A 25,238-nucleotide genomic window follows, 5' to 3' on the forward strand; every position below is an offset into this window, starting at 1 on the left:
CTGTTATGATGTGAAATGCTCAGTCATTGCTGGACTTTGTCCAAGACCTGCACGTCCTGTCTAAGGTGGGACACCCAGAATAGAACACAGTATTCTAAATGAGGTCTGATGAGCACTCTGTTTAATTACACTAGTACTGGCTTGCTTTTTATATTCTGTATGTAACTTTTGTGATGAAACCCAGTGTCTCATTAGCAGTTTGATTGCTTGCTCCAGGTACCGAAGGTCTGCCGCCCATATTCTAATTCACAACAAAATCCTGTTCACCTGTCAACCTTTGCTCACTGTTACATTAGCTCCTTGTTGAGCATTGTCTCAATTTAAAAATCCTCATCATTGTTTTAAAATCCTTCCCTGTCCTTGGTCCTCCTTAACTCTGCTCTTCTACATCATAACCCTCTGAGATCTCTGAAACCTCCAATTCAGGGCTGTTGCACATACCTGATTTACATCTCTACGCTTTCGGTGGCTATGTCGTTAGCTGCCTGGGCACCAAGTTCTGAAATTCCCTCCTAAAACTCTCCACCTCACTTTTCCTTCCTTGGAGATGTACCTTGTTGACCAAAGTCATCTGCCCTAACAAAAGCAGAAATTGCAGGAGAAACTCATCAGGTCTGGCAGCATCTGTGGAGAGAAAATAGAGTTAGTTTTTGTGTCCACCTTCTGTTTTCTCTCCGCAGATGCTGCCAGACCTGATGAGGTTCTCCAAGAATTTCTGTATTTGATTTGGAGTTCCAGCATCCACAGTTCTTTATTTTCATACCTGCCCTAACATCTTATACGGTTTGGTGTCAAATTATTTTCAATGATCACTCCTGTGAAATGCCTCATGACATTTTATAATGTTACAGTGCTAAACAAATATAAATTGTTGTTCCTGCTGCAGTGGGTCAGAGCATAAGAAGTTGCTGTTCTGTGTCTGCAAAAATATTCTAGATACTCAAATTTAGTACATTATAGCTTGTCTTACACCATGCACCGTGAACTGAAATGAGAAACCACCTCAGTAGGGGAGCAAAATCAGGGATGGAGGATGGAGGATGGAGGAACTGGTATTTGTGCTTTCTCAAAACAGAAACTTTACCTAATAGGTGGATGCTGCCTCTAGGATTGAACAAAAAGACAGCAAGAAACTGTGAATTAATTGGCAAATGGAAACTCTTGTTTACTGAAAGTACCTCTGTTTGTGTTTTTTCAGTGTGTGCTGGCACAGAAAATAAGTTGAGTTCACTATCTGGCCTCGAGCAACAGTACCAGCAACTCCAGAAGATGTACACAAACTGCGAGATTGTGATGGGCAACTTGGAGATCACAAACATCGATGCTAACCGCAACCTCACGTTCCTGAGGGTAGGGACAAAAAGCCATCCTCTATAAATGGCAAATTAACTCAGGCATTTTGCATATTTGACTTGTAACATGTCGTGTGTGTACCCATCATATTGGTGCTCACTGAACTGCACTGCTCCCTGTCAGACAACACCTTACATTTAAAATCCTGATTCTTACTTCCAAATATGTCCTTGGATTCACTTCTCCCCTATCTCTAGAACCTCCTACAACCCTCTGACATATCTGCACTTCATGAATTCTGGCTTCTTTAGCATTCCTGACTTTAATTGCTCTAACATTGGTGGCCATGTCTTCGGCTGCCTGGGACCTAAGCTTTGAAAACTCCATCCCTAAGCCTCTTGATGGTTCTCTCTTCCTTTTAAGAAGTCCCTTAAAACCTAACTCTTGAATCAAGCGTTAGATCGTATGTCCAAATGTCTCCTCGAGTGGTTTGATGTCAAAGTTTTATTGATGATGTTCTGAAATGCTTGGGATGTTTTCTCTGTTAAATAAATGTCTATTACATAAATGCAATTTATTCACAATCTAAGTAATCTCTATTCAACCTTTATTGGCCTGAATGAATTTTGGTTCATATTCACAAGTGTTCACTGTTTCTGAGACAACGTTGATCATTGGTGATCTTTTTCTCGATTTCATCGTTCAGTTTCTTTCACCAACACAAACTTGTTGTGTATTTTCAGGGTTAATGGTGTGAATATTTATATCGACAATCTGTTGCATGTTAGTCACATGTGTGACATCTCTTACCTTTATTGATTCCCACTTGCATCGAGGATTCTCCGCTCAGTGGCTTTGATCCTGAAATCTGAAAAGCGGAATGGAAAGATATGCTTAATTCTGTGAATGGAAGATTCTGTTTGAAGTATACCTGTAACTTATATCAACGTGAACTGCCGCTGGAGAAACCCAGGCTTGAGAAGTCTCTTTGGTTAACGAACACCATTCTGAAAGTAAATTGGTTTAGATGTTCTGAATTTGAATTCAGATGATTTTGGCTCCAATCTGTCAGAGGCACAACAATCATAATGTTGGCAAGGTCATAAAAACTGTTGAACTAGGACATGAAACTCTTTGCTGATCACTGAAATTAGTTTTCTGTCCTTGAACAAGATTGAGAAATACACACAGGTTTGCTGAACGATGCCCCCACTTGTTCCAACCTCTAAAACACAACTTCCACCATCCAAGATCAGATGTAAGAAATGATTACTTGGGAAGAGGTTGGGTACCAGAGGTTTACCAGCATAAATGAAGCCTAACCCCAGCATGTCACGGTCTTGAGGGGTGAGAAAAAATAAAGGTTGAATTAAACCCCAAGATATCTGTAACTTTTGCCCTCTTCGCAATACCCCTACCACAGCCAAAAATATCCAGTCAATAAACATTTCTAAGGATATCATAAGCACAGTTCCTTTGACAATTTTCACTAGAGCCATGTGGCTTGGACAATTTACTTCATGCCTCTTCTTCAAAATTGACAACCAACTGAAGTAAGCCGAAATGCAAATGTCGATCAAAACTGCCTTTCGTGTGAGAGCCTAGCAATCTGTTGGTGTTGCACCTCTTTTGGAGTTTAAAGTGTGCACCCGATCATCCAATATGGCAGGTACCACATATGTTTCACCACATTGGCCCACTGGGTCAGGTTACTGTCAGAAAACAACTAGGCCTGAGCCAGAACCGCAACATGATTGCTCAAATACCTGTATGAGGACCCAATGTTTGTTGGAGGACCTGTTTGTGAATGGGTTTGTCCAATGCCTAACACATAATGTGGTAAACCTGCTCAGTAATTCATGGTTTTGATAGACAGCAGGAAGAGCAGATACAGAAGTGGTTTCTAGTTGCAGTTATCAGTATGTCATGGGGAAAAAATTTAAGAAGGATGTGAGGGGCAACTTCTTCACACAGAGAGTGGTGTGTATATGGAATGGGCTGTCAGAGAAAGTGGTTGAGGCAGGTACAATAGCAACATTTAAAAAACATTTGGATAGGTACATGGATGGGAAGGGTTTAGAGAGATACGAACTAAATGCAGGCAATTGGAACTAGCTGCATCGGCAGTTTGGGCCAAAGGGCCTGTTTCCATGCTGTATAACTCTGACTCTAGGATATAGGAGCAGAATTAGGCCATTTGACCCATTGAGTCTGCTCTGCCATTTGATCACGGCTGATGTGCTTCTCAACTCCATTCTCCTACCTTTCTCCATCTCCTGGTGATAGGTAATCCCTACAATCAACCCCTCCAATTCAGGGTAAACAAGATCTAACTCCCTCTGGTCAGGTGTTAGTACAGCATCAGAAGCTTATATGTCCTTTCTGGACCTCCTGCAGTTATTTCTCTCTCACAAGTATTTCACAGTATGGTCATTACTGCGAGGGGTAATAGTTGTCTTTAAGAGATCTTAGCGAGGGGTAATAGTTGTCTTTAAGAGATCTTAGCGAAGCTAATTTCCGGCACCACTTTCAATTCACCCCAATGGATAATGCTGGCTGCCACATGGTTCTATTCAGCATGGTTCCTGCAACTCTGCTTTGCGCAGCTGAATTTATAGGCCAAGGTGTTTACCTCACTTCCCTAAATCTTTTATTTAATCTTGACCGATGAGGCGTCTACATCTCTTGGCGACAGTACATTGATTTCTATCCAGGCCTGACTGGATTTTTTTTCTGTCTACTGACCAACTATAAGTAAGTTCTTTGAGGATTTTGTGGCTCTTGCACTTTATGCAAAAAAAAAACGAAACCACTTTGACAAATAAACATGCAAGACACAGACATTCATTATTAGATTGAATCAAATTAGAGCAGCGTTTCTCTTCTTTCAGTCAGTCATGTGACTGATTTTTGAGCTTAATCGTTGAGTGGGTTATGATATCTTCGTTCCTATGACAGTGATTCCTGCTGCCGTACTGTTCTGTGGGCCAAGTAACATAAGTGGCCCTTACAGTAGAGTAGTTAGAGCGGGCCCTTCAGGTCTGTTGATATCCCAGGATTAATCGATGCCCAGGGCGCTCTGACCTGGTCCTGTCTGTGCTCACCAGTCCATCTCTTAAAATAAATGCTGAGTAGCACAGTATTGGAAAACCCCAGGCAAATCCTTGAGAAAAGAGTGGAAAATTCGGGGGTGGGTTTCGGAGTGGGAAGGGGGATACTGAAGAGGAGCGAGATCCTCTTACATTTGTTTTTAAAAGATGCATTTATTTTGTCAAGGCAAAAGTTCCCTATTTTTAAACTTTACATCACACCAGCTGGACTGAGAGGACTTCACAGTCATCACATGTGAAGTTGATATGCACAGCACAGAGGCTATCCTTCTCTGCAGCTGTCAATCTTCACTCAGAATTTGCAGTGATCATGATCTTGGTTAATCCAGAATCAGCGGCTGCTGCTGACTTGTGAATGCTTCCTGACTCTGCAGATCTTTGTGGCTGTTCCTAATGGGTTATCCCAGACACTGTATGGCAGCAGACTATTTGGCTATGGATAGGATCACACCTGCCCTATCCTTTCTTCACCCAGCATCCACACATGTGCTTTCTCTAGTGGGGATTACGAGAGACAGAGCTGTTGTTCAATAATTATTTCTTTCCACAAGGGCTCCTGTAGTAATTTATAACTCCTAATGCTTGTCCATGCAGACATCAGCTCACTCCACACACTTGATCTGTGTGACTCAGTGCTTTACTGGGAGGTGCATTTACAAAGCCAGCAAAAGGACAGAGAGATGGCATTGCATTTATGCCATAGAGATATACAGAATGGAAGCAGAACATTTTGTCCAACTTGTCCATGTTAACCAGATATTCTGAATAAATCTAGTGCCTTTTGCTAGCATTTGGCCCATATCCCTTCCTATTCCCATGCCCATTCAGATGCCTTTTAAATGCTGTGACTGTACCAGCTTCCATCACTTCCTCTGGCAGCTCACTCCATATATGCACCACCTCTGTGTGAAAAAGTTTCCTCTCAGGTCCCTTTTAAATCTTGCCCCTCTCACCTTAAACCTATGCCCCTCTAGTTTTGGACACCTCCACCCTGGAAAAAGAACTGTCTATTCACCCTGTCCATACCCCTCGTGAGTTTATAAACCTCTGTGAGGTCACTCCTCGGTCTCCAACACTCCAGGGAAAATAGCCCCAGCCTATTCAGCCTCTCCCTATAGTTCAAACCCTCCAAGCCTGGCAACATCCTTGTAAATCTTTTCTGAATCCTTTCAAGTTTTATGTAATGCTTGTCAGAGTCACTGGATGTCTTAAAGCACTTTACATCCAATAAAGTACTTGAGAAGTACACTTAAGCAATGTAGAAAATGCAGAAGCCAAGTTGTGCACAGCAAACTCCCACAAACAGCAAATGATAATGACCAGATCATCTGTTTTAGTGATGTTGGTTCAGGGATTAATCTAAAACTGGACACAAAAGAAAACTCTTGTTGCTCTTTTTAATGATAGTACTCTGGGATTTTTCATGTCTACCAAAGCAAGTAGGTGAGGCCTTTGTTTAAAATCTCGTCCAAAAGCCTTATACTCACTAAAGAAAGACTTACAGTTATATTGTGCATTTCATGACCTCAGTATGTCCCAAAGCATTTTATAGCCAATGAAATAATTTTGAAGTGTAGTCATTATTGCAAGTGAAGTACTGCTCCTAGAAATCTAATCCTAGGTCAGGTTCCCTAATTTGCTACAGTTGCAGACAGAATATCCCAAATTGTTAAACTCTCAGGTGAGGAGGAATGTACTAGCTCTCCTCATTTTATTAATAATGCAATTTCTATCTGCATGATCTTTATTTCATGCACTTTACATCCACTGTTTTGTAAAATAAATGAGAAAATTCCTCCTTTTCTGTGAAGGAATTTCTTGAGACTCTTTTCCCCGGACCGGATATTCCAATAGCTGGATAATCATTGAGCAGTGCAGACTGGAGTTGAGTCAGAGCCCTCCAAAATCCAAACACAAGCAGGTGTCTTGGGAATTGCCTCAAAATTCAAGATTCTACAGGGCAAGTCTCATGTATCTTGGGGGAGAAAATCCTTAAATTTGGAACATTCAGCTTTTATTAATGTTACCTAGGAAAAATTAGTCCAACACCTGTGCAAATATTAAGCTGATCCCCCACCACAATTTAACCCACACACACACTTCCCCCAGTGACACCAAGCCTTAACACTCCCAGTCCCGATACAATATTCCTTCCCCACTTCTGTCATACACTCCTGCCTCCTCCTCTACCGCAACATGATTTAATTCTACTCCTCCTTCAAAACCATCCCAGCCACTACACCCCAACTCCTGGTATGAAAACCCATCAACTCCAACAGCACCAACCACCTCACCATTAGCCTGAATCCCATGGGATCCAACCCCCCTGATCTGCTGGCCTCAACATTTCACCCCACGCACCCCCCACCCCTTCTAACCTTGCTAACTGGCCCAACACACTCGTGCTAACTCCAGCCACATCTCTCCCCTCTGGCCCAACAATCATGCCCCTCCTGTTCCACCCTAAGCATCATATTATTTATTTGGCACCCTTGCACAATACCCACTTGGCACCTTAAACCTTTAGGCAACAACCACCCTAACCCCACTTTTACTTTACATCCTTACCCTTTCACAGCAGCTGTCAAAGGGTCTGGCTATGCTGCTGAACATTCAAATTTCAGAAATTGCTGCTGCAGAAAAAGAGGACATGGTTTGACTTCTTCAGGCTATCCCATTCAGAAAAGCTGCCTGTGTCTCCTTTTGTAACACAGTATGTGCTCTATCAATTACAGTGTGAACTACTGCAATGCAGGCTACCTCTTTACTAATGCAAGAGTAAAAATACTGCCGATGCTGGAAATCTGAAATATAAGCACGGAATGCTGAAAACAATGGGAATGCAGTTCAGGCAGCATCTGTGGGAAGAGAAACAGTAGCATGACATTTCAGGTTGGTGACCTTTGGTTAGAACGCTACCAAGTTTCCATTACAACTGGAACTCAGAGCTTTGGCTGATATTTCGGTGCAGCACAGGAGCACTGCAATGCTGAACGTCCCAGTCTTCAAATAAAATTTTCAGGTGAATGTAAAAGATTCCATTCGCACCTTTTCGAAAAATAACCAGTATTCCCCTAGCCACCATGATCAAAATCATTTAGTGTGCATGGGTTTGTCTGTTGCAAGCACATTTTGCATGGAAAACAGAAAGCAATTATTGGCTGAAAAGCTCTTGAAGCATTCCAACCATACAAGAAGGGGCCATGCAAATGTATTAAGATTTATGAAGTCTGTTTGATCATTTACCACTGGCGAGGGGGGAGAGAACATTCTTTTCTCAATTGAAATGCAGGTATGTTGCCACACACTGAATAACACAATCCTTATCTCAAATCACAAGTAAGGTACTGCCTGTCTAGACTTGCCCTGCGTAACACTGAGCCAGGGGACGTTTAAAAATTACTGGAGACAAGAAATGCAGAAACTCTAAAAGAAGGTCCTCAAAAAGGCAAACTCCTTTAGGCCCTGAAGGCCGATTTTTAGTTTTCAATTTTCCAAAGGATGTTTTCCTTTTAATAACTCCTGGCTAGGGGATCATTGGTAGTCGACAACAGCAAATTTTATTTATTTCCTTTTGATCTTATCACCATTTTTTTCTTCCCCTCTCTTCCCATGAGGGCACTAACTCCTTGCTGGGTGCCAAGCACATATACAATGCCTTGTCCAAATGTGCAGTGTTCACCTGTGAACTATAAGGAGTCAGCAACACGATTTGACTGGGGGAAACCTTACACCTAAATCTTATTTCCATTTACAGTTGACCTTCGCACCCATGGAGACTTTCCAACCAATATCATTGGATTGAAATCAGCAGCAGGAATTTTTGCTGACATTTCCCCTCCCTGGCTATGATTCAGCTGGCAAATGTAGCATTCGAACTGCTACATTGGTTGTGATCACCTAACTAGGGCAAGTGTGTTAAGATATCCCTTAATTCTTGGAATCCTCCTGCGTTGTGTCTGGAGGTGGCCTGAGTTCTTTGAAAGTCAGATGTTACAAACATTTTGATAACGCACCCTATTTGCACCTTCTCTCCTTTACTGAGCACAAACACTGACTGGGTGGAATATGCACACCTCCTCATTTCCAATGGATGATGCCTTATAAGCTTCTTTCTCTCTTTGAGCCTGAGTTTGCATTGTGGACCAACTTCAAGTTAATGAGCTCCTCCCTGATGCTGAAATGAACTTGTGCTTAAATTACTGCATTTCATAGAACATGGAACATAGAACAGTACAGCACAGAACAGGCCCTTCAGCCCACAATGTTGTGCCGACCATTGATCCTCATGTATGCACCCTCTCATTTCTGTGACCATATGCATGTCCAGCAGTCTCTTAAATGACCCCAATGACCTTGCTTCCACAACTGCTGCTGGCAACGCATTCCATGCTCTCACAACTCTCTGTGTAAAGAACCCGCCTCTGACATCCCCTCTATACTTTCCTCCAACCAGCTTAAAACTATGACCCCTCGTGCTAGCCATTTTCTGCCCTGGGAAATAGTCTCTGGCTATCAACTCTATCTATGCCTCTCATTATCTTGTATACCTCAATTAGGTCCCCTCTCCTCCTCCTTTTCTCCAATGAAAAGAGACCGAGCTCGGTCAATCTCTCTTCATAAGATAAACCCTCCAGTCCAGGCAGCATCCTGGTAAACCTCCTCTGAACCCTCTCCAAAGCATCCACATCTTTCCTATAATAGGGCGACCAGAACTGGACGCAGTATTCCAAGTGCGGTCTAACCAAAGTTTTATAGAGCTGCAACAAGATCTCACGACTCTTAAACTCAATCCCCCTGATAATGAAAGCCAAAACACCATATGCTTTCTTAACAACCCTGTCCACTTGGGTGGCCATTTTAAGGGATCCATGTATCTGCACACCAAGATCCCTCTGTTCCTCCACACTGCCAAGAATCCTATCCTTAATCCTGTACTCACCTTTCAAATTCGACCTTCCAAAATGCATCACCTCGCATTTATCCAGGTTGAACTCCATCTGCCACCTCTCAGCCCATCTCTGCATCCTGTCAATGTCCCGCTGTAGCCTACAACAGCCCTCTATACTGTCAACGACACCTCCGACCTTTGTGTCGTCTGCAAACTTGCTGACCCATCCTTCAATCCCCTCATCCAAGTCATTAATAAAAATTACAAACAGTAGAGGCCCAAGGACAGAGCCCTGTGGAACTCCACTCACCACTGACTTCCAGGCAGAATATTTTCCTTCTACTACCACTCGCTGTCTTCTGTTGGCCAGCCAATTCTGTATCCAGGCAGCTAAGTTCCCCTGTATCCCATTCCTCCTGACCTTCTGAATGAGCCTACCATGGGGAACCTTATCAAATGCCTTACTGAAGTCCATATACACCACATCCACAGCTCGACCCTCATCAACTTTTCTAGTCACATCCTCAAAGAACTTGATAAGGTTTGTGAGGCATGACCTGTCCCTCCCAAAGCTGTGTTGACTGCATTTGATCAAGCCATGCTCTTCCAGATGGTCATAAATCCTATCCCTCAGAATCCTTTCAGACGACAGCTTGCAGACGACAGATGTGAGACTTACTGGTCTGTAATTGCAGGGGATTTCCCTATTTCCTTTCTTGAAGAGAGGAGTTACATTTGCCTCTCTCCAGTCCTCAGGTACAACTCCAGTGGAGAGCAAGGATGCAAAGATCTTCGCAAGTGGCGAAGCAATTGCATTTCTTGCTTCCCAAAGCAGCCGAGGACAAATCTGGTCCGGGCCTGGCGACTTGTCAATCTTAATGTTTGACAAATTTTCAGCACATCAGCTTCCTCTATCTCTATCCATTCCAGCATGCACACCTGCTCTTCAAAGGTTTCATTCACTACAAAGTTCGTTTCTTTCGTAAAGACAGAAGCAAAAAACTCATTTAGGGCTTCCCCTACCTCCTCAGACTCCACACACAAGTTCCCTATGCTATCCCTGATCGGCCCTACTCTTTCTTTGACCATTCTCTTATTCTTCACATAAGTGTAAAACGCCTTTGTGTTCACCCTAATCCGTTCTGCCAAGCCTTTCTCGTGCCCCCTCCTGGCTCTCCTCAGACCATTTTTGAGCTCCTTCCTTGTAATTCTTTCAGTGACGGGAGGTCAAAGGGCAGATCATTTGTTACAAATCACCCTGATGTGGGTACCCTGAGTTCAGCTTGTCCTATTTCCTCACTTCACCTGCTGGCACTGTCACTGCTGATGAGTCGTGTGTCAGGAGGTAGTTTAATATTTATACCCCGTTATTTACTAGAATTGAACTGTTAGGTAGTTATGTTGTACTAAAATATGACACTCGTTACTGTTGCAGCACAGGTCAGAGACGTTCAAATTCAGGAGACTGTGTGGCATTACCATGTTCTCCCGTAGCCTTGGGTTCTAATGCAGTCCACACTGAAATGGCAAAAGCCTGTTTTCTCTGCCTAAACGGAATTGTTGCTCCAGTTCTTGCAGATTTACAGTGACAAAAATCTCCCTTCATTATGATCTTGTTGGCAAAGACACGCTCTCACTTTAATTCTGCTGCCATCTCCATGAGAAAAGAAAGGGAGAAATTGGGAAGATGGGGAGCTTTACGGAACTCCAAACGCTAATTGGCTGGTGTAGAGAAAACAAAGTTCACACTGATGCAGTAAGGAGTGAACATATGAGGCTATGGCATGTATTACAACTGCATATAAAGCTTTACTCTTTACTTAACCCTGTGCTGTAGCTGCCTTGGATAGTTTTAATGGGAACATTATAGAGGAAGCTTTACTCTATATCTAAGCCCCGTGTTGTGCCTGTCCTGGGAATGTTTGATGAGGACAGTGTAGAGGGAGCTTTATTCTATATCAAACACTGTCCCCATCAAACACTCCTAGGACAGGGACAGCATGGAGCTAAATCCAGAATAAAGCTTCCTCTACTGTTTTAAAATGGAAGTAATCTGAAAGTAAACTTTGGTTCGACATTTGGAGTACTGCGTACAGTTCTGGTCGCCACATTACCAAAAGGATGTGGATGCTTTGGAGAGGGTGCAGAGGAGGTTCACCAGAATGTTGCCTGGTATGGAGGGTGCCACCTATGAAGAGAAGTTGAGTAGATTAGGAATTATTTACATTAGAAAGACGGAGCTTGAGGGGGCCCTCATTGTCCACAAAATCATGAGCGGTATCAACAGGGTGGATAGCAAGAAGCTTTTTCCCAGAGTGGGGGCCTCAATTACCAGGGGTCACGATTTCAAGGTGAGGGGGAAAAGTTTAAGGGAGATATGCGTGGACAGTTCTTTATGCAGAGGGTGGTGGGTGCCTGGAACACGTTGCCAGCGGAGGTGGTAGAGGCGGGCACAATAGCGTCATTTAAGATGTATCTGGACAGATACATGAATAGGCAGGGAGCAGAGGAATACAGATCCTTGGAAAATAGGTGACCGGTTTAGACAGAGGATTTGGATTGGCGCAGGTTTGGAGGGCCAAAGGGCCTGTTCCTGTGCTGTAATTTTCTTTGTTCTTTGTTCTAAATCTCCCTTAACATTGTGCTGATCCCGTCCTGGGAGTGTTTCATATGGGGACAATGTTAAGGGAGATTTACTTTCACATTATTTTCAGTTTAAAAGAGTAGAAGGACCTTTAATCTAGAATTAACTCTATGCTGTCCCTGTCCTGGGAGTGTTTGATGGGGATGGTGTCAAGGGCACTTTACTTTCAGTTTACTTTTAGATCAACAGAGTAGAATGCGTTTTACTCTGTATTTGATCTTGTACTGTATCTGAACTGGGAGTGTTTGATGGGGACAGTGTTGAGTGAACGTTATTTCCAGTTTTTAAAAAGTAGAGTGAGTTTTACTCTGTAATCTGCGCTGTACCTGTCCTGGGAATCATAGAGTCACGCAGCATAGGAACATGCCCTTCAGCCCACTGTGCATATGCCAACCAACAAACCTCAACTTACATTAAGATAACAGAGAAGCAGGAAAGTTGAGGTTTTGAAGAAGGGTACTGACCCAAAACCTCAACTTTCCTGCTTCTCTGATGCTGCCTGGCCTGCTGTGTTCCTCCAACTCCACACTGTGTTATCTCTAACTCCAGCATTGGCAGTTCTTGCTATCTCTCAAACTACACTAAGCCCATTTATCTGCACTTAGTCCATTGCTTACTATGCCCTGGTATTTTAAGTACTCATCCAGCTGCTGCTCATATGTTGTGAGAGTAACTGCCTCCAGCACCCCCTCAGGCAGCGTGTTCCATATTTCTACCACACTCTGGGTGAAAACGTTTTCCCCAGATTCCCTCTAAGCCTCACCTTAAACTTATGCGCTCTGGTCTTAGACCCGTCTGTCATGGGGAAAAGATTCTCTCAATCTACCCTGTCTATGCCTCTCATCATTTTATTTTCCTCAATCGTAAGACCATAAGACAAAGGAGACCCCGTCGGCCTCCTCTGCTCCAGGGAAAACAAGTCCAGGCTATTCAGTCTCTCCTGATAACTAAGACTTTCCATCCCAGCAACATCCCGATGAATCTCCTTTGCATCCTCTCCACTGCAGTCACACCCTTTGGATTTGGTGATCAGAACTGCACACAGTTCTCTGTCTGTGGCTTAACCAGTTCTTTATAAAGTTGTAACAAGACTTCCTTGTTCCAAATTCTATACCCTAGCTCATGAAGGCAAGCTTCCCGTACACCACCTTCGCCACCCCGTCTACTTGTGCCGACACCTTCGGGGATCTATGGACTTGCGCACCAAGGTCTCTTTGTTCCTCAGTATTCGCTAGGGATATTCATTGTGTGTATCCTTTCTTATTAGACCTCTTAAAATGTATCACCTTGCGCTCATCAGGGCTAAATTCCATCTGCCATTGCTCTGTCCAGTTTACCAGCTGATCAATATCAGACTGTAGCCTGAGACCATTCTCTTCAATAACACTATCAAAAACACCACTAATTTTCATGTCATCTGCAAACCAACTAATCACACTTTCTGCATTCACATCCAAGTTATTAATGTACATAACAAACAGCAAGGGTCCCAACACTAATCTATGTGGTAAACCACTGGTCACAGGCTTCCAATCACAAAAACATTTCTCCTCCATCACTCTTTGCCTCCTATTTATAAACCAATTTTGGATCCATTTTGCCAACTTACCTTGGATCCTATGGGCTCTTACCTTTTGGACCAGTCTTTCATGTGGGACCTTGTCAAAGGACTTACTGAAGTCTATGTAAACCACATCAATTGTATTACCTCCTCAATAATATTTTGTCACCTTTTCAAAAAACTCAATTAAATTAGTCAGACAGGATCTCCCTCTAACAAATTTGTGCTGACTATCCCTGCCTTTCCACGAGTTGATTAATACTGTCCCTCAGAATTTTTTCCAATAATTTCCCTCCCACTGATGTCAGGCTAACTGGCCTGTAATTACTTGGTCGATCCCTGCTGCCCTTCTTGAGCAAAGGAAGCATGTTAGCTGTCCTCCAGTCATCTGGCACTTCATCTGTGGCCGGCGAAGTGTCAGGGTCCCAGCAATCTCCTCCATTGTTTCCCATAGCAGCCTGGGATACATCTTATCAGGTCCTGGGGATTTATGTGCCTGTTTGCCCATTAAAACGTGTAATACCTCCTCTTTATTAATCATAATACAATCTAGAAACTCACCATTCCAACTGAAATCCCCAGCCACAATGTGTTTCTTTTGTGAAGGTAGATGAGAAGAATTAATTTAAGATGTCACCCACAACCTCTGGCTCCACACAGTGTTTGCATCTTTGGTCTCTAACAGGCCCCACTCTTTCCCTGGTAGTCCCTTTATTCTTCATACACATATAAAAAGCCTTAGCGTTTTCCTTGATCCTATCTGCCAAAGATATTTCATGGCCCCTCTTCACCCTCCTGATTTCATTTTTAAGCAACCCCCTACACTCTATACTTTTGAAGGGCCTCCCATGTCCTTAATGCACTGTACCTAACATAAGCCGACTTTGCCTTTCTCAAACTTGTGATATCCTTTGACATCTAGGGCTCCCTGGACTTGCTGCCCTTGCCAATTATTCTTAAAGGAATACGCCAGCCCTGAATTCTCACAATACTATTTTTAAAAATTCCCATTTTCCAAATGTAGACCTACCTGCAAGTAGCTGTTCACAGTCTATTTTTGCCAGATTCTGTCTAATGATATTGAAATTGGCCTTCCCCCAAGTTTAGACTTTCCTGCACCATCCTTTATCCTTTCCTGTAATGACTTAGAGTTTTGGCTATTACCCCCATGGGTTTGCTGCGACAATGTCGAGTTCAGTCATTTATGTGGTGAGGCACCACAGTATAAACCGATTGAGGGAAGCTTTAAACATTGACAATGAAATAAAATGTATTTTTATACTTCGTTTTCTCTCTTATGGAGACACTGATTGCTTCAGGTTATCCTCTATTACCTTGTCTGTTGTGTGAATCTAAGACTGTCAGACCTAAATTTCTGATTCTTATTATTTTAATGCTGATCAGAAATCTTTGTTATACCGAGCAGGATATCTGTGAGGAAGTCATTGCTGAACGCCATAATCATCAACTAACATCCCCACATGGACATTTTTCAGCAGGTGTCATAGAATTATAGGCTGGTTAGAGCACAGAAGGAAAAAATGCCTGGATGATGTGACCATCATATTCAGCAGCTGTTTGACACAAATAATAAGTGTTAATCACAAGTAATAGCACTGAAAATATCTCATTTTGTATTTGTGAAAGAGACCGAATCATGAAATCAAGCAGAAACGTGATCATTATTATTTTTGGGCCAATGAACATTTGCGAACATAAACCAAAATTAATTTAAGACCATATTATTTGCTGAGATTGAATCGAGGTTACAATTTCTTGGATTGTGAACAAATTGGATTTACATTATGCCATTAATTTAGCTTCACAAGAGTATCATCAATAAAACTTTGCAACATCCAACTCTATAAGGAGGTACTAAGATAAGTCACCAAAAGCTTGATTAAGGAGGCAGGTTTTAAAAAGCATCTTTGAAGAAAAGAGAGGTTGGGGAGGGGAAGTCAGGGAGAGCAGCTCTCCTAGTCCCATTGTACTGCCTTTTCCCTGTAGTCCTGTAAATGTTTTCTTTTCAGATAATTATCTGAACTCCTGTTGAAAGCTATGATTGAAGCTGCCTTCACCGTGCATTCAGGCAGTGCATTCAAGGTGGTCCGAAACACTTGCTATGTAAAGACATTCTTCTTCATGTCATTCGCCTTAATTCAATGTCCTTTTTTCCTTTTGATCCTTTCACCAATGGACAGTGGTCAGCCATGGGGACCCTTCCTGATTTCCCACCCCAGTTCTCGCCTCCAAATTCCAGGCCGAACTAATTCTATCATTCCCCTATTGTTCTCTGTGAGATCAGATAACTCAGCATAAGCCAGGCCTGAATTGAAAATTCTTCGCAATTCAGCTTCACACTGTGGAGTGTATATGCAAACTCAGCCATTGGGCCACTGATTTTCTTCCTCATTACGTGTAAGATTTATGTTACTGTCTAATGATTACACCCCGTATGCTGATTTAATTTTGATTTCTATTCCACCCACCCTTCTCACCGACAGTCAATCCGGGAGGTGACAGGATACGTTCTGGTGGCCCTCAATCAGTTTGAGTATCTTCCTTTAGAAAACCTACGAATTATACGTGGCACAACACTGTACGATGACAAGTATGCACTCTCAGTCATTCTCAATTATCGGAAGGATGGAGTTCATGGGTTGAAACAACTTGGATTTAAACAGCTAACAGGTAGGATTGTTGAAATGCTGGGTGGATGGAAGAACGCCTAGGAGGATGAGTGTAATACAAAGAGGGCAAAACATAGATTTCCCCTTGACTAATGTTGATTCAGCACTTGACAAAACCCCCAACCATGGATTTTCAATGACTATGGCGCCCTTGCAGACATTGTGAGTTTTTCTCCAATTCTGAAAGGAGTGCTCAGGTAACGTTCCATAGACAGCTATACCCTACCAATGAGAATATATACATTGAGTTTGACAAGCTGTTGAACCACAGAAAGCATCAGAGTTGAGTCCACTCTCATCCTCTGATGAGACCTAGATTAATGTCTTCCATTCAATCCTGAGATAGTGTATTACAAAGATGCTTTATATTCATTATTGCTTTGAGAATTCAGGTTTTGAGGATTTCATTAAAGTTTTGTGGACATACCTGGAGTGTTTTCTTTTCCAAAACAACTGAAAGTTAATTGCAGACTTTTATAATGAAGTTTCTTAGAAATCACCCGACTGGTGAAATTTGCTATTTTTGTCGTAGGTCCTTGTTTTGGAACAGTGACCAACTTGAAGTGGTGCTTTTTTTGTTGGGTTAGTTGAAGGAAGGCCTACTAAGAACAAGCTGCCCAGTTGATCGCTCTTATTTCTGAAAAGAAAATCTTCTATTGCGTTCTAGTGAAATCTATTTATTCTTTTAAAAGAGTGATTGAAGGAACATCTCAAGTTTGTGTCACCTGGGCAAGCTTTGTCTGTATGAGTTGAAAAACAGCCATACATGATTAGTAACTGACCTCTCATGCCAGAGCATTTGATCAATAGACACCTCAATGTTCTACACTTTATTCTATTGCCTTTAAAAATAACCTATGCACCAAAGTGGTTTTTTTCTTCCAGAAAGCCAATCACTGCAGAAAAACGTTCCATTTTTCCCTTCTCCTCAAGTGTCTGCATGTTTGCACGTGTGTTTTAGGGATATTTAGAGGGATAAGAATTTCTACTTCTATTTTACTGATTTTATGTTAACCAGTTATTGCATCTTTTTGAATCCATTTTGCTTTAATGATAATTTTTGATTTTAAAAAAACATGGTTAACTGATCATGTTATTTTAAAAGCTCAATATAGATAAGGTATTTAATTGATCGTCTTGGTGATTGGAGAAAAATAGATTTATTTATACATTGTGACCCATGAAATAATGGGACTAGAGCAACAATACACTCCTCCGGCCCTGATTGTAAAAAAAGAAATTGATTGATTAAATTAAGAAGGAGGCGTTGTTTCAGATCTGAAGCCTTGCAAATTAAGCAGGCGGGAAAAAAAGACAATCTGTTTTGTATCTAAAATATCTTGGTGTTTCCCTCCAGCTCATTCAAATTCTCTGTTAAATCCATGGGTTTGGATAACACTTGACAGGTGTAATTAAAAGATTTATTTGTTGTGACTTTTGCAATGAGTCAGTGAGAAAAGCACAGTTTCTGTCAAACCAGATTTTCAGCTGGGGAACAGGATTGGAGCCAAATTTCAGAAAGCAAGGCAGCAAAAAGGGTATGCATGGTGAAAATTAGCTAGCAGAGTCACCCTGCAGCTTTTCTGCTCTGCATTACACTCATCCATTCCACTTCTTCTCATGAAGAGATTGTTTCACACTGCACATATCGGTGCCAGGAACCCTTCTGGTATGTCATCCAGCTTTCCTCAGATGGAGCTCAGACAGTCAGTGTGAGTGAGCTGTTTGACTTGGAGATGTCCTGGTCTATATGACTTAGTGCCTCATACTGGGTCATGAGGGAGCTCATGATAAAGCTTGCTGCAAAATGAATGTCTTGAATTACCCTGCCATGATCAAGTTGACTACTGTTGTTCTCTTCTACAAGTATCCTTCCAGTGGAAGTGGTTTATTAATTGAGCTCGTCCCCATAGCCCTTTCATCATCCTGGTTACACTGCAGGGAAAATTTAGCAATCGGGAGACTATGTGCACATTAATGAGACTTTAAAACAACTAAAGACAACAATAATTTTCATTTATATAGCACTTTTAGTGTACCAAAATGTTCTAAGGCACTTCACAGCAGCATCATCAGACAAAATGATGCCTCAGCCATTTAAAGAAATATTAAATCAGATGACCAAATGTTTGGTCAAGGAAATAGTTTTAAGAATCATAGAATCCCAACAGTGTAGAAAGGGGCCATTTGGTCCATCAAGTCTGCACCGACATTCTGAAGTGCAACTTGAAGGTTCTGCTGCCAATGGCGGAATGATTAAAATTGAGCACGTGAAGGAACATAGATACCTTGCAAGGTTGTATGGTGCAAGTAAGCTGTTGGTCTGCATTGATGAGCTCAGTCTTTAGCCCATCTTTGCTTTGAATTGAAATTACAAGCTTGAAGCAGTATAGTTGCAGCTGGTTAACTTTACTGTCACCAGCACTTTTGATCAGAGATATTTAGTGAAACTTTCTCCTTCAGCAAACTTTTGATGCTTTCAATGTCATCAGTGTGTGGTCATTTACACTTCAGGGTGGCCTCCACTGGACCTCTGGTTATTGTATAACAAGATCCATGGCTTCATTGCCATATAGAAAGATGGCAAGGACTGTGGCTTTGTTTGATTTTGGTCTGTACTCTGAGACTGAGATTGCTGCACAGTTGTTTGAGAGTCTGCTGAACGTACTGTTCACTTTTAAATGTCTATTGTCCACATCCTTGTTTATGGTGACATCAAATGTGATGATATTCCTCAAATAGGTAAATTGCTTGAGGACTTTCAGCTTGGTTCCCTTGATAACAATATTTGAAGGCAGATATTCTCCTTGAGGTACACACTGATACAGTTTGCTTTAAACTGATCTTTTGGTCGAAAGAGTTGTGCTGCCTCAGAAAACATGTTGGCATATGTTACAGATCTGACTGACTTTGGGCCAGGAGACTGCAGTCATCAATAAAAAGTTTATGGATGTGTTTTTCTTGAGTCTTTGTGTGAACCCTAAGAGATTGAAAAGACCTTTATCAGTCTGGAGACATGTAAATTTCCTCCTTAAGGTCTTCTATTATCTGCTGCAACATCAAGCTGAGAAAGATGGTGAATAAGATCTGGGCCAGCATGTATCCCTGCATCACCCCATTTGAGATTCAGAAGGGACTTGAGCGGTTGCTGTTGTGCTTGACTTGTCCTTACTGATTTTCATGAAACTGCTTCCAAGTGGTCAGGAAGCTTTCAAAGTTCACCTCTGCTCAATATTGAATATCTTGGCAAGGTCTAAAATGTGATGAACAGGCCTTCATTTTGCTCGTTGCACTTGTATTTGTCTGAATACAAATACCTATATCTCGGGTCCTCCTGTTTGCCCTGAAATGGAACTGGCTCTTTGAGAGACATAATTGGGAACTGCAGATGCTGGAGAATCCAAGATAACAAAGTGTAGAGCTGGATGAACACAGCAGGCTAGGCCCAAAACATCAGCTTTTGTGCTCCTAAGATGCTGCTTGGCCTGCTGTGTTCATCCACCTCTACACTTGGTTGGCTCTTTGAGAGATTTTCTTCATTGGTGGTAGGCACAAGTCTGTTCAGAAGTATTTTAACCTGAGTCTTTTCAGCAATACAAAGTTGGATGATCATATGGTAGTTGGAGTATATGATTAATTGCTTTTTTTAAACAAGATGAGGAAACACTAACCCCATCTGTTCCTAACAGGCCATTAGTATGTAGGGCAGGGTTACTGTGCTGCAAGACTTCAGGTGTAATTCCATCATCCCCAAGGACTTTTTAGCTTTACATCTGGTTGATGGCACTCACAATTTCCTCCCAAGTTAGCGTCTCGACCAGTTCTTCTTTGATAGACAATTGTTTGAGATGTGATTTTTGGCAGTATCATGCACTGTGCTGACGAGTGTCAAAGTGATGTGACCAGCAATTCTGCACTGACTTTGTGTATAGTTTAGATTGTTGGTACCAGGGATTTTAGGCTGAATAAACTGGTCCAATACAACTGTCAGCAGCTAGTATGCCAAGTCTGTCTCCAACAAGACCTTGTGCAAAGCCAACTGTTGTGCCACCCAAAGACAGTGTGACATCATCAGATTGATTGGTGTGCAATGTAACTTCAACATTAACTCTCTTTTAGAACCATTGTCTTATATAAAACTATCTGTCCAACAATAATGGCTTGCATTTATATAGCATATTTAACACAGTAAAATGTCTCAAAGATGTCTGTTAGGAGCCGAGCCATATAAGGAGATATGGGGCTGATTTAAAAGAAAACCTTGATCACAGAGAGATGTTATTATGTGAAATGACTTAAAGAATGAGAGAAGGCTTAGGAATTCCAGAACTCGGGGCCCTGGCAGCCGAAGGCATAGATGCCAATGGTGGACAGTTAAAACTGGGATGCTCAAGAGGTCAGAATTGGAGGAGTGCAGATATCACTTCTGACTACGCAGTGCTGGCAAAAATTAGAAGCTCACGACTCGGGTCAGAAACCATGAGTGTTTTTTTTTCCTGTTTGCTTCCTCTAGCTCAATAATATTGAAATCCATTTTTGAAATCTGGTAATTCACCATTAAGCCAGTAATTGAGCTTGGAGTCTTCCTGGTCTACAGGGCTGAATGAGGGGCCTTGCTGAATGCAAAAATAACACTTGTCCATGTATTTGCCATTACTGCATTTCAACAAATTTTTTTTGAGACATTTCTGGAGATGAGTGATGCAACACTAGGTATATGCATGACTACCTTTTTCATCAGTGTATATGGTGCATTTTCCCACTGAGCCACCTGGGGAAGATTTTAGCTTTCTTTTATCCAAATAAGTAATACTCTCAACCAATTCTTCTTTGACGGGCAATTGTTTGATGTGTTTAAAGGCAGTACCATGCACTCTGCACTTAGTGCTGACAAGTATCAAAGTGATGTGACGAGCAATCCTGGACTGACTTTGTGTTGCTGTGTAGCTTCCTACTATTGGCACTCAGGGGATTTCAGGTTTAATAAACTATACAACTATCAGCAGCTAGTCCTGTGTAAGATTTTACAGTTTTTGAAAATAATTTATTCAAAAGACAGATGACTGAAGTATTATAGTAGGTTGATATTTCACTTTTTTAAAAAGAAAGCACCCACAGATTTTATTAATGTTTATCCACCTGAAATGTTTATCTCCTTGTCTGTCCTTTTTGTGTGGTGTAGAGATTCTGGTAGGAGGTGTGTATTTGGAAAGCAACAATTTCCTGTGTTACACACAGGCCATTAACTGGGCTGACATTCTTCATAATCCAAAGGAGAGACTGGACTTCAATGAGACAAAGGACTTCATAAAAGGCTGTAAGTATAGCATCTAATCATTTGGGGTCCCCCAAATTTGGAATCTATGGTTTTATATATTTTCATAATGAATTTCATAATGAATTTTTTAAAGGTGAAGGCCTTAATGTTCCAAATGTCAAACTTTGTCTCATAAATTTTCTGACTCCTTGTGCACAATTTCTCCTTCTATTAACCTTCCTTTCCTAAGTTACCTTCTGGCTTAGTGAATGGTCTACTTCTGACTGGTGAATGCTTACACATACACCACTGCTGCTATATTCATTACAGCTACCAATACTCTGCAAAATAGCCATTTTTCATTTCTGAATGGTTGATCACTCAACTCTACGGGCATAACAGAAGTGTCTGATCTTGTCAATGCTTGACACTCTCTCAAGCACAGATTTGACATCGTCCACTGTCCAGCCATCAAACTAACAAAAAACACAAGGGCAGTTTGGTCAATTCAACTTTGAAGTGTGGGTAGGTTCAGACACATTGTTAATCTGAAGCTTTCTTCTGGACTGTTTTACTGGCAGGTGGGCTAGAAGGATCACAGAAGATATTTTCTGATTTGGTTTAGTTGTTCCTGGGTGTTTCTCTCCAGCTGTCTGCTGTGCTCTCATCAGACTGTGGGTTTGGATGATTTTTTTTTCCTAGATCCCCCACACTTTGCTTGATAATAATAAGATTGGTATATAAATTGGCATTTATAGAGCACTGTTCACATTCTCAGATGTTTTAAAGTATTCTTGAAACTGATCATCACTATTATCACAGAGACAACTGCAGAAGTGAATTTGCACACAGTGAAGTTCCATTAATTGCAATGCGATCAACTACTAGATCATGGTTTGGTGGGGAGTTGGCTGGGATAAATATTGGCCAAGACATTTGAACTCCTCCACACTCCTTCAAATAGTGGCTTGAATCTTTAATCCTCTCCAAAGCAGGTGGATGAGATCTCAGTTGAAAATCTCAATGAAAGATGGCACCTCTTACAATGCAGCACCCCTTCAGGTTCCCTAGTCTAGATTATGCACTCAAGTCTCTATAGTGGAACTTTGAACAACTGAGCTAAGCTGATATAAATGTATAGTGCAGTTTATACTGTTCACATTCACAACAGGCTTCGTCTCTATGAACCCCATCAAGACAGAATATTTCAAATTTCAAAGCAATGATGTGAAAAACAATGTCCCAAAGAAAAGGAAAAATCCATATATCTAATTAATGCTAAACTAATTAGGATTGGGAGCTTTTAAAAAAAATCTTGCTATTAATTCTCAGTTAAGCGAAAAATTTTGGAATTTTGTTGTGTCAGATAAAAGTTGCCATTGTCTTACCAGACAGTAATAAATGCTAAATGTCCAGGACAATTTCCTGATCTCAGAAAAGCAGTCTTTTATTAGTTTGAACCTGTATCCCCTTGTCCTAGTTTTCTCAAATTAAGATTTTAATTTTCCTGAGAGTCGAGCTTTTGAGCTTAACTGTCTGCCCAGGCCTGATCCACCTAACCTGGTATTAACAGATCTCATGGCTAGTCACGAAGCCTGGATACCACTGTAGTAACAACACAGCAACATAGGTACGGTGGGTCAAATGGTCTCCCCCGAACATTGGGAATAGGAGCAGAAGTAGGCCATTCATTCACCACTCTGAGCCTGTTCCGCCATCTGTTTTGTGTTTTGAATTCCATATTGCCAACTGCCATGGATAACCCTGGGATTGCCTGCCTTAAAATGACGTGCCTTCACGAACTTCTGAGGCAGTGAATGCCAATGGCACACAACCTTCTGAAATTCTCCTGTGCTGAAAAGTACTATGATTTTACCTCCTCCCATATTCTTCACAGAGCATTGTCAGCAGCCCAAAAATTGAAGGCAATTACTTTTGCATGCTATCAGTTTAGTTTGTTCAAGTGTATCTGTGTTGTCCCATATTGAGGACGTATCTCCTTTTTCTTCAGGTGCCAAGTGTCATGCATCTTGTAATGGACATTGCTGGGGCCCTGGTGAGGATGACTGTCAGACCTGTGAGTATGTCCACTTTCCTATTGAATCTGTTGTTACAGTATATTTGAAGTTAGATCACAGATCAGCCCTGATTGCATTGAATGGCAGAACAGGCTCGAGGGGTCAAATGGCCTACTCTTATTCCTACTACTGCTAGGTATGACTGAAATTAAAAGGTAAAGGGTCAGTCTATTGAGTTCTGGTGCAAGAACTGGCTTAAGATTGCTGTATGTGACAGGAATTTACATATGGGTGCACTACTTCAACTTGATCCATATGTACCACACATTTCTGAAACATGTCAATGAATTCTGTCAGTGCCAGACTTACCAGATGATTAGAATACGAATACGAAAAAGGTGAGGAAAACATTTACAATAATTATAAAACACTATCTCACGCATTGGAAGGATGCTAGCTCCCCTTGTTTTCTGGTACTCGTTCATATGTACCTAATTTAATCAAAATATAAGAATTCTGAAAGGTAAACCAAATTAGTTACAGATAAATTATACATTAATGTTACATTGGCTCTGCTCTGAGGTTGTGGTTTTAAGCCTCATCCAAAGATTAATGTTCATACTTTACCTAGGTTTATTCTCGAATGCTGTGCAGTTGAAGCCCTACACCGTCAGACATGAAATTGTTGGATTAGTTGTTAAACTGAAGGTCTATCTGCCTACTTAAGTAGATCTCAATGGCACTAGGACTTTGGGGTGTTATGGGGATTTCATAAATCCAAGTTCTTTATCAGATAGAAGCCATGGGAACTGGCGTGTTCTTTTGTCTACTCCTCCACAGCATGGCTTGAACATTGGAATAATAAGACCATTCAAATATTATGTTGGCCATGAAAGACTGAAATTTCATCAGAGAGCTGTTGGTGTTTGGAATTTTCTATCCCAGAGGGCTCTGGGCCTTCACTTGATGAATTATTTAAGACTGAAACTGATAGATATTTGACGACTAAGAGAATCACAGAATATGTGAAAAGGATGAGAAAGTGGAGATCAGTCATGATTTTGTTGAATGGTGGAGCAGGCTGGATGAGTCATAAGGCCTACTTCCACTTCTTATGTTTGTTTTTCCTTCCAATGATGTTCAGTTTTGTGATGCCCTCAAGGGTTCATGGCCTCTATGGAACCCTGACAAGAAGCAATGTCTTCAGGTAAATGGGTGAAAAAATGATGAGCGAGTAGAAAAAGCTGTAATGATTCTTTACTCAAATTAGACACTTCCAACTGTCAAGATCTCAAAACATAGTCTTTCCTGTTTACCAGTTTCTTTTCTTCCTCACAGTGACTAAATCAGTGTGTGCTCCTCAATGCAATGGTCGATGCTTTGGACAACACAACCCCAGTGAGTGTTGCCACAGTGAATGTGCCGGTGGATGTTCAGGACCAAAAGATACTGACTGTTTCGTAAGTCTTTTCTGTTAGTCAAAAGGTGACAAAGTGTGAATTCTAATATAATTCACTGGTGGCACGGTAGGTCAGTGGTTAGCACTGCTGCCTCACAGCGCCAGGGACCTGGGTTTGATACTAGCCATGGGCGACTGCCAGTGTGGAGTTTGCACATTTTCCCCATATTTGCATGGGCTTCTGCCAGGTGCTCCGGTTTCCTGTCTGTCCAAAGATGTGCAGGTAAGGTGGATTGACAATGCTAAATGTGGGGTTACGGGGCTAGGGTGATGTGGAGGTGCCAGTGTTGGACTGGGTTGAACAAGGTCAGAAGT

The 25,238-nt window shown here is 41.6% G+C and overlaps 1 protein-coding gene across 3 annotated transcripts in view; it reads left to right on the forward strand.

Moving 5' to 3' along the window:
• LOC125448204 (receptor tyrosine-protein kinase erbB-4) overlaps window positions 1-25,238 on the forward strand; it is a 161,463-nt gene that overhangs the window by 75,762 nt on the left and 60,463 nt on the right. For all 3 annotated transcript variants that reach the window (XM_059643387.1, XM_059643386.1, XM_059643385.1), the window contains exons 2-6: window positions 1,199-1,350; window positions 16,004-16,190; window positions 21,372-21,506; window positions 23,458-23,523; window positions 24,803-24,924. In XM_059643387.1, the coding sequence (XP_059499370.1) occupies window positions 1,270-1,350; window positions 16,004-16,190; window positions 21,372-21,506; window positions 23,458-23,523; window positions 24,803-24,924 (591 nt within the window). In that variant the 5' untranslated portion in view covers window positions 1,199-1,269. The remainder of the gene's footprint in view (window positions 1-1,198; window positions 1,351-16,003; window positions 16,191-21,371; window positions 21,507-23,457; window positions 23,524-24,802; window positions 24,925-25,238) is intronic.

This window comes from Stegostoma tigrinum, chromosome X, assembly GCF_030684315.1.
Source record: "Stegostoma tigrinum isolate sSteTig4 chromosome X, sSteTig4.hap1, whole genome shotgun sequence".
Lineage (NCBI taxonomy): Eukaryota > Metazoa > Chordata > Chondrichthyes > Orectolobiformes > Stegostomatidae > Stegostoma > Stegostoma tigrinum.